Source organism: Gouania willdenowi, chromosome 9 (assembly GCF_900634775.1).
Source record: "Gouania willdenowi chromosome 9, fGouWil2.1, whole genome shotgun sequence".
In the NCBI taxonomy this organism is placed as follows: domain Eukaryota; kingdom Metazoa; phylum Chordata; class Actinopteri; order Blenniiformes; family Gobiesocidae; genus Gouania; species Gouania willdenowi.
Genome location: NC_041052.1, coordinates 14777179 through 14790546, shown reverse-complemented (window position 1 = coordinate 14790546; position 13368 = coordinate 14777179). Strand labels below are relative to the sequence as shown.

General features: G+C 39.4%; 1 protein-coding gene across 5 annotated transcripts in view; it reads left to right on the top strand.

The window, feature by feature from the left end:
• nsmfb (NMDA receptor synaptonuclear signaling and neuronal migration factor b) overlaps positions 1–13368 on the top strand; it is a 51433-nt gene that overhangs the window by 31171 nt on the left and 6894 nt on the right. For all 5 annotated transcript variants that reach the window (XM_028458620.1, XM_028458616.1, XM_028458619.1 and 2 more), the window contains 4 exons: positions 419–452; positions 689–759; positions 1933–2012; positions 4050–4152. In XM_028458620.1, the coding sequence (XP_028314421.1) occupies positions 419–452; positions 689–759; positions 1933–2012; positions 4050–4152 (288 nt within the window). The remainder of the gene's footprint in view (positions 1–418; positions 453–688; positions 760–1932; positions 2013–4049; positions 4153–13368) is intronic.

Below are 13368 nucleotides of genomic sequence, written 5' to 3'. Positions count from 1 at the left end.
ATACTATTACATTGTATTGTACTGTACACTGCAAATAATATTGTGACATGAATAACCAGCCCTACTTACTGTAATTGGGAGGCTCCTAACGGCTGCAGATTTGAAAAAATCATTAGGTGAAAAAGAAATAATCAGAAAATTAATGATCATTAGCACATATTTTTTTCATCACTGGGTGATCTTTACCATGTATTTTTATAATAAAAAAATCCCTGTCTTTGTGCATTGTACCAATGAGAATCGAGGCTACTTCAAAGGCAAATGAAGTTTCATTTAGGTCTATTTCTCCTCACTTTGCATTTTTAAATGGAAATAAAGAAAGTGTTGAAAATAAAATACTCTCCTTTTATCTTTAAACAGTGCAGTATGTCTTAAAATGACTAATCATTTAATTGTATCTTTTTGTTTCCACGTGAAGGACCACGAACACGCCACGTTTGACGATATTCTCGGTAAGTGCTGATACTTCTGTTCCGTTTCTTCTTTTCTTGTGTACAAGCTCTGCAGAAGTGAAAATGCCTCTTTTCCCGTATATAGAGAAACGATGAGGGTGGAATGGGTCCAAGTTTAATGGAGTGAATCGATGACTCGTCAGTTTTTGATTCTTACGTGATGAATACATAATAATGTGTCCCTCTTTGTCTTACTTTCTCCCTGGTTTGTCTCCGTGTCTCCGTGGCTCACCCAGAGGAGATAGAGAAGAAGCTCGCTGCCTACAGGAAAGGCTGCAAAATTTGGAACATGCTCATTTTCTGTCAGGTGAGTGACGGCAACATGATTTGACACTATTACATCATCCGTTTCCTCTAAATAAAGCAGGGCAAAATAATCAGATTATCCACAGGCAATTCCAATTTAGATTTGCCTGCATTTAAACGGGATAAATACAATTACATGTAGATTGACTATAAATGTTTCAGCCAGATTTTTTTACAAGAGATTTTACATTTCCGTCCCTTTGATACATATTCAGCTACTCAATTCCACCGAAAAATAATGTGTAAAAGTGTCACATTGTCCAAAAACATGCATGGGAGGGTATATTCTCAGTCATGTTGCCATTTCGACCTGATTCTGTTGAAAAACAATGTATTTATTTATTTGAAATTAACATTATTGTTTCAGAAGGTCATTTCTGTTGTCCTTGATCAAATTGGTGCTCCTACACAGAGTATGAGTGTCGCAACTAGGGCTGTCCCGATCCGATATTGATCGGATATCGGTCCGATATCAGCCAGAAAACCAACATCGGATTTTATCGGACTGCATCGAAAACTGCCGATATATACAGTATTATATTATATTTATTCAATTGTAGAATACTGTAAATATTATGTTGAAGGTTAAAATGTATGTAACCAATTGGTTAATAATAAATGACTATTCTATAGTTCTATTGTTCTCTGTTTGAGTAACATCACTTGAAATCAGGCCTTTTCTAACATTCAACACTACAAAATAAGTAATAAAAGTATGTATGATTCGTGCTGATATCGGATCGGTATCGGCCACTACGCAAGGCTGCAATATCGGCATCGTATCGGAAGCGAAAAAGTTGTATCGGGGCATCCCTAGTCACAACAGTCCACTGTCGGCATTATATATTTAAAATACATCATTAAAGTGTTTTTGAAGCACTTTACAATCATTACATACATGTCCATACAGCTAATGAAATGTAAGAAATCCCATAATTACAGTATGTGCCTTGTTGTTAAGTAATAGTACTGATTGTTCTATTGAAATACAAACATTGCTCTCAATCTCTATACATTTGGTATCGTAAGTGTCAGATTTGTGGAGGGAAATGTTTGTAGGTTTGTTCTGCAAATTGTATAGTTGACATGTTGCACAGACTTGTTAGAATATTATTATTTATTATTATTTGTTTATGCTCTGTGATTTTCTCAAAACTGAAACCTGTTTCCTTAGGGAGGCCCGGGACATTTGTACCTGCTGAAAAATAAAGTGGCAACCTTCGCTAAGGTGGAAAAGGAGGACGACTTGAGCCAGTAAGTTTGACTGCACGAGCCATCTTTTAAAAACCAAAACGAGAGTAATGTTGAAACTTGAAGTTACTTTTTTGGATGATATTGGTCTTTGATTGGTTTTGATCTTAAAAGGAAAAAATGCATCAAATGTACTTTTCCAACCAGGTTTCTTGTTATTTTGATGTAGCACTGGCTAATATTCTGCAAGTTAAATAACAAAGAGATGTGTCCACAATCCCTGAACAATTGTATTCTCAGTACCGAATGGTCACCATTCATTACATCTATTCAGTCCAGACTGAACAAAGGTTTAATGCCATCTAAGCCAGGCACAGGCACCTGGTGGCTCACGGGCCACATGCAGCCCTCTGTCTCATTTTGTTGTGGCCCTGAAAACAAAGACACACATTGATTCCAAAAACACAGTAGATGAAGGAAAAAGAAACAAAATATCATTGAAAACACACAAAACAACAAAAACACAGAAAATGACAACAAAAATTCTCAAAATGATTCTAAAAACAAAGAAAATGACATATACACAAACTATTAACAAGATGCACTAAATATAGGCAAAAATACACAAATTGATTCCAAGGATCTGTACAAAGCTAGATAATTATATCCTGGATTTATCTCCGTTAGCGGAGAAGCTGTCCTATGAATCTTGATTACAACTCGCTAGGTTAAAGAGTTACTTTTTCACCTTAATAAATTATTCTCATAGTCCCTGTGAGGGTAATACCAGTGTTTATGGAGTTTTGGGAGGTCTTTCATCACCCCTGCTGTCTCTGGTCAGAAAACAGCACTTGCAACTTTCATGCCTCCGACCCAGTGGCAAGATATGCTGCTTTACGGCAGCCCAATACAAACTAATGCTAGATTATGACCACGGTTGTCTACAAATTCACTTTTCTCAAACTTATATCATGGTGGAGCCAACAAAAAAAAGGCGGAGAAGACCTTTGTCCAAGGAACAGAGCAACTCCATGCACTGACAGCTCAGCAGCAACACACAGCAATCAAACACATTGTCGTCACGGCAACAGGCATGTGCACACTCTCGCAACGCAGCGCTCCATCTGGCAGCACACACACAAATGTCCATCCATCCATTTTCAGAGCTTCTTTGTCAGTACACAAACAAATACATCACACACATTTCCACACTCCCTTCCGTATTACTCCCACATCATTAATTTATTTTACTTGTCTCTTTTCCTCATACTGTTGACATGGTCACATGGGACTATATGTGTGAAAGCACCCTTAGTGTCACTGTTGTATTAGGATTTTTCAGTGATCGGTTGCTCCCATCTTCAGAGAGCAAAGGTGCGGGTGGGGCAGGCGGCAGGGGGGTGTGGTGTGTTTACGACAGTGACATAACCAAATGGGACCTTCAGCGCGAGCGTAAGCACAAGTTACTTAGTTCTGCTTTAAGTGAGGTGATTTCAGCCTGGCTACATGCGCGCTCTTGTGACAGAGGTGGAGATTACAGCGTCAGACCAATCACAATCACGGATAAGCTGTGGAGAGCAATTAACGTTGCAATTGAAGAGTAATTCGTTAAAAATATGAATAATTAAATGCCATAATTCAGACCAAAAACAACACTGTTGCTGCAATAAAAGCAGGAAGTAATTAATGCAGGAAATGATTAGTGTTAATGCTAGTAAAATTCTAAATGGAGAATAAACAGACTGTGTCTGTAGCTCTCATGTTGCGTTCATGCAGATAAACCTAAATCCTAAAGTGGAATATGTTTATATTTTATATTATTTTTCTGGACTTCTTCAGAACCGTTGGAGCACTTGTGCTGCGTGGGACATTAGTGAGTGTTGACTCTAATTTATTACTGCGATAAGCAACAAATAGAGGACACAGCTTTGTTTTTTTTGTTTTTTTTACATATAACCTTTAAGTGATGCTCACCTTTTCATGACCTGTTACAACCAAACTCCGCCTCCACAAGAGCATCTTCAGTACATCTCCATCTCCACAGAGGTTTTAAAATGCATTTATGCAGGTCTTCATCACTCGTCTCATCTGTGTGATTAGATTCTGGCGGCGACTCGGCCGACTGATGAGCAAGCTGAACCCAGAGCCGAACCTCATCCACATCATGGGCTGCTACGTGCTGGGGAGTGCCAATGGAGAAAAGGTAGGTTAATGTAACTTTCAATGCAAACAAGGCTCCCACAAGGCTGTAAACATCTGTGTGCATGTGTAAGGTGATTAGTCATTTTTGTGTGCTGAAACACATGCTCAGAGCTGACATTGTGAGGATTAATCACTCAGACAATCTGTTAGTTCTTCTGTCCTGATAATGTAAAGCAATGCAGGGTTAGATATGGCAAAAACGGCTCTTTATCACATGTACAGTGATAAACAAGACTTTTATTGCATGTGAAAATATTTAAAAATATAAAGTAGCCATTTTTTGGGGCTTTTTTGTATCATTATAGGCACGTGACTTAAATCTGACTCCATCAGCACCTTCTGCCGTGACCTGCAGCTCTGATTCAAACCTGTGCAGAACACACACACGCACGCACACACGTGAACACATGCCACATCTTTGTTTTAAATGTTTTTATTAGATGACGATATTGACGCGGCACTGAGCTGGTGAAGCCGCGCCTCCAGGAAGCTCTGTGCCATCATTGACATGTAAACAGACACGCCCACTTCGTGCAGTACTATGTATGTACCGGCGAACGCCCCGCTCCGCCCCTACGCTCTGTCTCGTGTTTATAAAGCAGCATGAGCTCGGCTACGGAGTGGGTGGGAGGAGGGCGGGCCGTCCTATGGCCCTACGTCACCGTGCGGGGAGGAGGAAGTCAGTGTCCCGTCTATAGACACGCCCACTCACAAATATACATACGTAGGCCGCAAATCAGCCTGTTTGTGTAGAGTTGCTCAGAAAGTGACATTTCAGAGGCTAAAACTCTGGAAAACAGGCGAGTTTGGCAAAATAAACCTCAAATACTATGTTTTTGGGGTTCTTAGAACAAATGGAGATGGGTGAAAAATAGCTTGATATGAGACTTTTAAGGTTTTCAGGGTCTCAGAGAAAGGTATTGTAAGATAGGAGACCATACCTCTTTAAATTAAAAGTGTGGATCTTATCCGTTATAAATGGAGAGTATTTGTAAGTTCACCAAGTCACATTTTTATATGCGGAGGTTCTTTCTTTTTCCAATGTGTGAGAAGCAACTTCTTGGCAGTGATAATGCTGTAAGAAAGAAAACATTGCTTAGAATTGTTTAGTGTTATGGTGTCTGGTATTCCTAGAAGGATCATCTTTATGTCAGGAGCTAGAAATATTTATCCAATAGTTCTAAACTTCCGGGTACAATACAAAACTGTGCAGAAGAGGATCATCTCTGACTAAGCATCTGTCACACGTGGAGCAGATCTCAGGATAGATTTTGTTTTCTCTCCTTGGAATAATGAATCTCGAATTAAATGAAACAGCCGTCTTCCTGCCATTTTGCTTTAATTAAATTTGAATCAACTGGTACAAATGTCACACCTTTGAACACAATGTGTATTGACTTCCTGGCATCGACTCAATAATCTTCACATTCTCACAGACTCATCTGCGAGCTTTGGCAGCGACCTCCCTCTCCTCCTCACACCTCGACTACAGCAAAATCTCTTTAAGATTAAGAACCGACACAAACATCTACAGTAGCACTTACAGCGTACGCACATAAAGCACGTATACACTACAGATTTGATGCCAAACTAATACATACCCGTCCGAACCGCTCATGGAGAGCTTTAACCGCTCAGTCGACCTGCAGTTTGAATGGATAAATATGGGCCACTTATTTAAAAGCAGCTGAAGGTTAAAGGACTTTTACAGTGTGTTCTGTGTCTGTGCAGCTCAGGGCTTAATGTGAAGCAAGGAAATGGACCAAAAAAATGCTTTAAACTTCCTTTTTCACACCAAATTTTCATCTGCATTACCAAAGTAAAAGCACAAAAAAAGCTATTTTCTGGAAATTCTAGCTGATTATTTATTGGCTTTATCAAAGTTTTTATAACTGTATTATATTACATTTAAACAAATTGGTAACACTTTACTTGAAGATTTATACATATAGCTGACATTATGCTGTCATTATTATGACGTGACACCTGTCATTAGCATGAATAAGGTGTCATGACGGCTGTCATTAAGTGTCGTTCGTTACCCTAACCCTATCCAACCCCACTAGATCCCTCCCTCGACCCCAAAAATGCCAACATGGATCCAAAAGTGTCATAATTTATCGAAACACACTTAATCACACCCTGTTAATGCTAATGCCAGATAATTACCACGTAATGTCAACCTCACGTATAAAACCTTAAGTACAGTGTTACCAACAAATGTAATGATAACTTAATGAGATAGGTTTATAAAAAAGGAAGAAAGTTTTATTCATGCAAAAAACATTTTATTTTATCCCCCCATTTTTTCTTTGTTAATATTTTCTTTTCTGCTTATTTATGCAAAAAAAATGTGCCAAGGCCTAGTAGCAGTTATCTGTTATCTTGAGCCGGTGTGGATTTTGCACCTTGATGATTCCCAGCTTCCTGTGACCGAGAGAACAGGCACGTATGGGAGATAAAGTGCTTTCATACACCCCTATTATAAAGAAAGAAAGAAAAATATTACCATATATTCGTCTGAGTGGCCAGTGAAATTGGATGGATGGATGGATGGTTTTACATTGCCAACACATGTTGCTGCCACTCCCTGGCCCAACTTGGTTGAGTCTAAAGCATGCATCCTTTCATCGCGAGGTGAACTGGAGAACATGTAAACTCCACAAAGAGGTGTTCCAGGTCCACACGAGAAATTCAAATGCTTCTGATGTGAGGTCAAGCTGCTAACCACTGCTGCACATTCGAAAACCAGTGAATGTGCTGCACTCAGCAACAATTGTGAAATGGCAGCGTTTGTGTTTCTCCCAAACTGCTCCCCTGGCACGGAGCTCTGTGCTTAATGTAGTTCTGTATGCTGCTGGAATAATCCAGGAATCGGCTCAAATAGACATCGAAGAGATCGTAACTTTAACACCTTGATTTTTTGCGTTTTGTGTTCACACTGAGTTTTTGGAATGGCTCCAAACTTACAGGACAACTCTGCCCGTTACAAAAGCTGCTTGTTTTTAATGCTGTACTGTTGCAGTGTTGATGGGAGTTTCAGCAGCAAAAAGCAGCTGAGTAAACAAGCAAAGGTGAGGTATATTAAAAATACATTTCACTGAGGCAGCAATAATGTTTTTTTTCTTTTTGTTTTTTTGCCTTAGGGCACTTCACACAAGCAAATCCTACCTTAGGATTTGTTTCCCCCTGGAAAGTCTACTTTTTTTGACCCAGCGTGAACACAACTTGATTTTAAAACAAACAGAGAAGCAGATTCCACTCAGGTTGAAAACTGCGGTCTTGTAGCAGTTGCAAACAAACATTTCTTACAGACCGCACCATCAATCCAAAGAAACAACATACATCATTAAAAAAAGTGCCTCATTTGTAGATGTAATGTGGTGAGGACGGGCATCCGTGCGTGGTTGTTTGTGAAAAACTCTCAAGAATTACCAGATTTGAATATGTTTAGAGGGAAGAAGAGAGCTATGGCTTCACCAGCTCATAAAACGCACAATCGTGCATAAGACTCTGTGACTCGTTGAGGAGAAGTGAGTCCAGGAGTCACTGACTTGCTTCACCTTTTGTTCACCCTTCTGCTAAAAATCATATCAACATTAGATGCGTTTCTATTATCCTTGGAAATGCGCAAAATCGAAATAGCGCAATAAAAAACTGGTGATGGAAACTTTTTGAAAAAACACTCAAGTTTCCCTAAAAGGTTTTTACACTTTCATGCGGTGCAATTTTGGACGTTTTGATATTGAAATGTCGCAAAAGCGCTATGGAAATGCTTTTTTCACAAATACACCTCACAGAATGTGACATACATGGTCACATGACCACTTCTCTCCAAGAAGGTAAGAGGAGACTGGGACATTTCTAAGCACTGTACTTAAAAATTATTACTGCTACATTAGACATGAAACAACAAAGGAATACAGTGAGTCACAAGGAGGTTCTGAGCGTCCATCTTTCTGCTGCGAAGTCTCGCGGGATGATTTTACTGGAGTTACGAGTCACCTGCCCAAAACAACCTTTATTGGAAACACATTCAGAGCGCAATTATACTATGTCAACATGCAGAAAAATCACTTTTAATTTGCAAAAATCTGTAATAGAAATTCAGCTAAAGGAAGGTTTGAGTTACAGCAACTGATGGGATTTTCCTGTCAGTTTGGAGCGATTCATGAATTGCGTTGTGAACGCAAACTCATCCAAACCCTCAAGGTATTACCATTATCAGATGTCCTCTGCCCATTCAAGTGGGGGCTTGTTTTTAGACTTGTTTGGACACAAATACTCCATAAACAGGTCCACTGCAGTTTTTAAAGTGATAATGGAAGTGAATGTGAGTGTGAATGTGTTACATATTACATCAGCAAACCTTGACTATTGGAGTCATCGGCAAAAAAACCTGTCAAATAACATTTACAAGCATTTAAGAAAAAAAGATTCTTGTCACAACTAGATTCATTCCAAAGCCTTTAACCCAATGAATGTGTTAATGGAGGATGATATGGGTTACTGGGCCTGTCTGCCACGTTTCTGTTGTGACACGCTGCACCCTCGCACTGACCCATTTATCTCTGATGTTATCATTCATCTTACTGTCACCTTATGATTGGGTAGACTTTTTAGCCCATATGGTGTCTGTGTCTGCCGCTAGAGCAGGTTTGATTCAAAGATGAAAAATTAATTGCTTTTGGTACTTGAAAAAATATCAATTTAAAGGCTAGGCTAGATATCCAGGGCTGGGGTAATGGGTTGCCTTGAGTGAGCTGCAGCAGATCTTTATTTATTGGTGCATGTAAACCGACTCTGTTTTAAAGATTACGCAGTAGGAATGTGTTTTTAATCAGCATTGTGCATGGATCAATTAATAAGTAATACGCGCCAGGATTCTGTATGTGTGAATTCAACACCAAGAAATCAGATACTATTCTGGCCTGATTTGAAGTGCTGCACATAACCACAAGTGATGTAATCTGACTAAATTAAGCAGATCACACTTTAACTACAGTTGACTGAAACGAGAGTGCTACCGCTTCCTCCTCACAGTCAGAGCCTTCTGCCCACTGTGAAAACGTCACGGTGTGTGTGGATTGAAAGACACCATAAAGCCTGTGGGAGATGTTAAGGTTAAGCAGCATCGCAGGTCATTAGCAGCAGATGTGGCGACTGACAGACATTGTGACCTTTTTGTAATCTTTCTGAATAAGTTTCGCTCTAATATTTGAAACCAGTGGTTCTCAAACTCGTTTGGCTTAAGCACCCCCGTTCTGTTATTTCTAAATCCAAGTACCCACTTTGTCCGACTACATTTTTGCTCTGAATAATATATATTTTTATATATACTATAGAGCATAATGATGTAATAAATGCATGATAACACATTTTAAACAATCTAACTGTGTATTTAGTGCCTCCTGAATAGATTTGTATTATATCCTGTCATCTTTCCCCTGGTGTGATATCAAGACTTATCCTTGTATTTTCAGTTCATGTTCTAATAAAAGATCACTTTTATTATCATCATTATCATTTTAAACCAAAAATACACATTTTAAAATCCCCTTATATTTCATGCTTTTACCGGTATTTGTTATTTTAAGTTGATTTCACATGGCATGTTAAAACCAATGTTTTGAGTGTAAAATATGCCAATAAAATATATTCCATACATAATGTTCTCATGAAGGTGTACAAGTTTACAGATAAGTTGTTTCTTTAGTCATATATTTAAAAAAAATCACAATAATTGCCTTATACTTTAATATCGGGGTATATCGCATCGTAAAAAAAAAAAAAAAAAAAAAAAAAAAAAAAAAATAGGGGAGTGGTGGCCTAGTGGTTAAGGACGCTGGGCTTGTAATCGGAGGGTTGCCGGTTCAAGCCTCACCGGGGCTGTCACTGTGGGATGTTGAGCAAGTCCCTTAACCCCGAACTGCTCCCCAGGCGCCGCAAAATGGCTGCCGACTGCTCCTCAGGGATGGGTTAAGTGCAGAAGACAAATTCCAATAATGTACTAACATTACATGGCCAATTAAAGGCGAAAGCCCGATTTAATTTAATTTAATTTTAATTAATTAATTTAATTAATTTAATTTAATTTAATTTAATTTAATTTAATTTATTGTGACCTATGTATCGGGATAGGAATCGTATCGCCAGATGCCAGGCAATAGACACCCCTAGTCTTCACTGAGAGGCAGAACTTGCCTGTTGGTCAGCTCACCATCAGGTAGGTGCTGGTACTTGGAGGTACTGTTGGTTTATCCCATCACTAAACTCCATTTCCAAAGATGCTGGACTTCCATTTTTGGACACATCCGTGCAGATTTGTTGTCGATCTAACATCGTCTTCCTCTGCTATGAGTTCATGCTCTTTACAACAGTAAGACTCAAATGTCATTTAGCACAATGGAGCACAGCCTGCATCTCTGCTGGAATTCTCTTCCTCTGAATCACTAGAATGCGATGACTCGGTAACCTTAAGCATTGTCCCTCTCTGGGTGGAACAGATAACTACTCATACTCATTTCACCACAGTTATAGCCACATTCTACCTCTGAGATGCTGAGATGTTTGTTTACTTGCACCAGATAACTTGGAAGGAACAAGTTTACATCACATCCAGACAAATATGGTTGCTCACTATTACGTCTGTCCCAGAGAATATGCATATTTTTTAATTATTGCAAATACATAAAACACGATTGATGTTGTAAGCATATCTGGTACAGCCTAGGTATCCAAGCCATCTGTTATTAAAAGGTCTGAAAGGACTTAAATAACAGAAAGGAGCATAAAGAGCAACACTGAAGATTTTTATTGTTTCAATCATACAATGTATCGAAGATATAACATAGTTTGATAGATGTTTTTCACAGCTGTCTTCTAAACATTTCAGTAAACATTAGACTAATATTACTTTCCATAGAGAAAAGCTCACAGCTTGGTGTCAATCTCTGCTTTGCATCGATGGATGGATGTGTAGTTTATTCCCTGGAGATGAAACCTGGAAATGTCATTTGGCCACTGTGAGCCTCATCATGCATGACAGCAAACACAGCTGGCAATGCACCAGACCCAGGAGAGGAGGAGAAACGAGAGAAGGAAACAAAACAACAGGGAAAAGACAAAGGAGGAGGAGCCAGATACACAGGTGCAGTGGAGAAATGAGGGCTAATGTTTATTTCAAAGGATTTTCAAAGTAAGAACCCATTTAATCCTTACATATTAAAGTATCTATTTAATATTTTGCTGTTGGAATCCTCACAGTTGAGTTATTTAAAGCTGTAATCCCCAACATTTTGTTATTCTTGGACTGGTTTCTTACCTGTCCTCTCTGCAATTTTGGGGGGGGGGTTTGGCGGCAGGTGCTTGGGTCCATGTGGATCTAGTCTTGTGTGCCTTTTATTTGCGGGCACAGTTTAATCAAATGCAGTCAAGTGAAGGCGATGTGAGCGCAAAAGCAGAAGTGATCATTTTTCAAATTAAAATAATGTGAACATAAAAATGAAAATTATATTTTTTTTTTTATTTGTGGCCCTTCATCAAATGGCCCGATCTGCGGCCTGGTGGTTGGGGACCAGTGCTCTAAAAAGGTGGTCTGTGGTGCTGCATACACTGCACTCACCTCGGTCAGGTTGTGTGTGCTTGGCCGTGTCCATTAGGGCAATTTGAAGAGTGTCGTGTCAAGCGTAAGTAAAAAAACATTTCAAAATATAATACCCGGAAATAACAACTATTCTGATTATTGGCGGTTGTATAAAGCACCAAGACATGAGCAGTTGATCTGTAAAGTCCAGCTTGTATAGAACAGAATGTTCCAGCAGCTTCCACAGATAATTTACAGCGTACTACGATGCATACACCAAACTATCAGATACCACAAAAAGATGGAAACAGCTTCATACACTGCATGATTGTCCTCATCCACAAAACATGGCCATAGAATCTGTTATTCCAGATGCTGCACAGGCCACCAGCAGAAGAACTTTTTCACCCTCGAAAACCTCAAAGAGGAAGAGCCTTCTGTTGTTTTAGCTGTGTTCTCTCTGTGCTGTGAGCCACCTTTGGAGACCAAATCCTCTGAAGATTGTCAACACTGACTTGGGACACAGCCAGAGCGGGAATTGCAGGGGGGGGGGGGGGTGGGCGGATGGACTGTCAAACAGTGAATTTGCACAACAGAGAAGAGAGAAATTTATAAACCATTGAACTGAGGCTCAGAGTTCCCTCCACGGTCGTGGTGTGAAAGTGAACCAATGCATCTCTGCCTTTATCCCCTTTCAAAATAAGATGATTTTTCCCACTTTAAAGCCTCAAACCCTGATTTAAACGGTGGGTCCCCACCTCTTCTGCACCTGTTATCATCCATGTATAGACAATTGTGATTAATATTCAACAATTGAATAAACAGAGCATGCAATCGCGCGCACCAAATTTTGCTCTCTATTTGGCCGTAAGTAATTCACGTCGTTATTGCCTCAAAAGAGACATAAACATTCTTGATTTGCCTACATAAAAGAAAATATTTCAAGGTTTAAATGTTGGGTTATCTTCATCAACTATATTTTCTCCAGCTGTCCAAATGCTGATTAGAAGATTACCGTTATCTAATTGTACACTAAAAGATATCTCACAATGGTATATCTCAGTTTTAAAGACGCCACCTTGCATTTCACGTTGAGTTTTTTCATTCGATTGACAATCTTGCAACCAAAGAAACCAATGTTGCCCTTCAGCCAGTGTCAACAATGAAGGACAATTGTTGCACTGCTGCCTCTGCCACTACTTAACCCAGATCGAGCTGAGAGGATGATTAAAGATCTCCACGATTGTGGTGACGCTGTTGACCGTCGAGTTCAACAATACAAACACACACTTGTTGGATAAGATAACGTAGAAGCTGCTACTTTTATCTCAAGCTTTCATTATAAAGTTGTTTTTCTACTTCCCCCTTTTTCCTTAAAGAACACATCATCAGTGTTTTGCCTTTTCCTTTCTTCTTACTGCAAGGTGCATGCTGATAACACTGTTAATTAGATTACTTGTGTCGCATAAGGACGTACAGATGTTGCTGACATTTGGTGCGACACAATGAGAAGTCTAAACATGCCCGATGAGAGAGAAAGCCTCCTGGGGCAGAGATGGTGGTTGGCAAGCAGGGAAAGATGTGTATGTCTAACTTTAGAATCGCTGAGGCTGTGTGACCTGTCATCCAGGG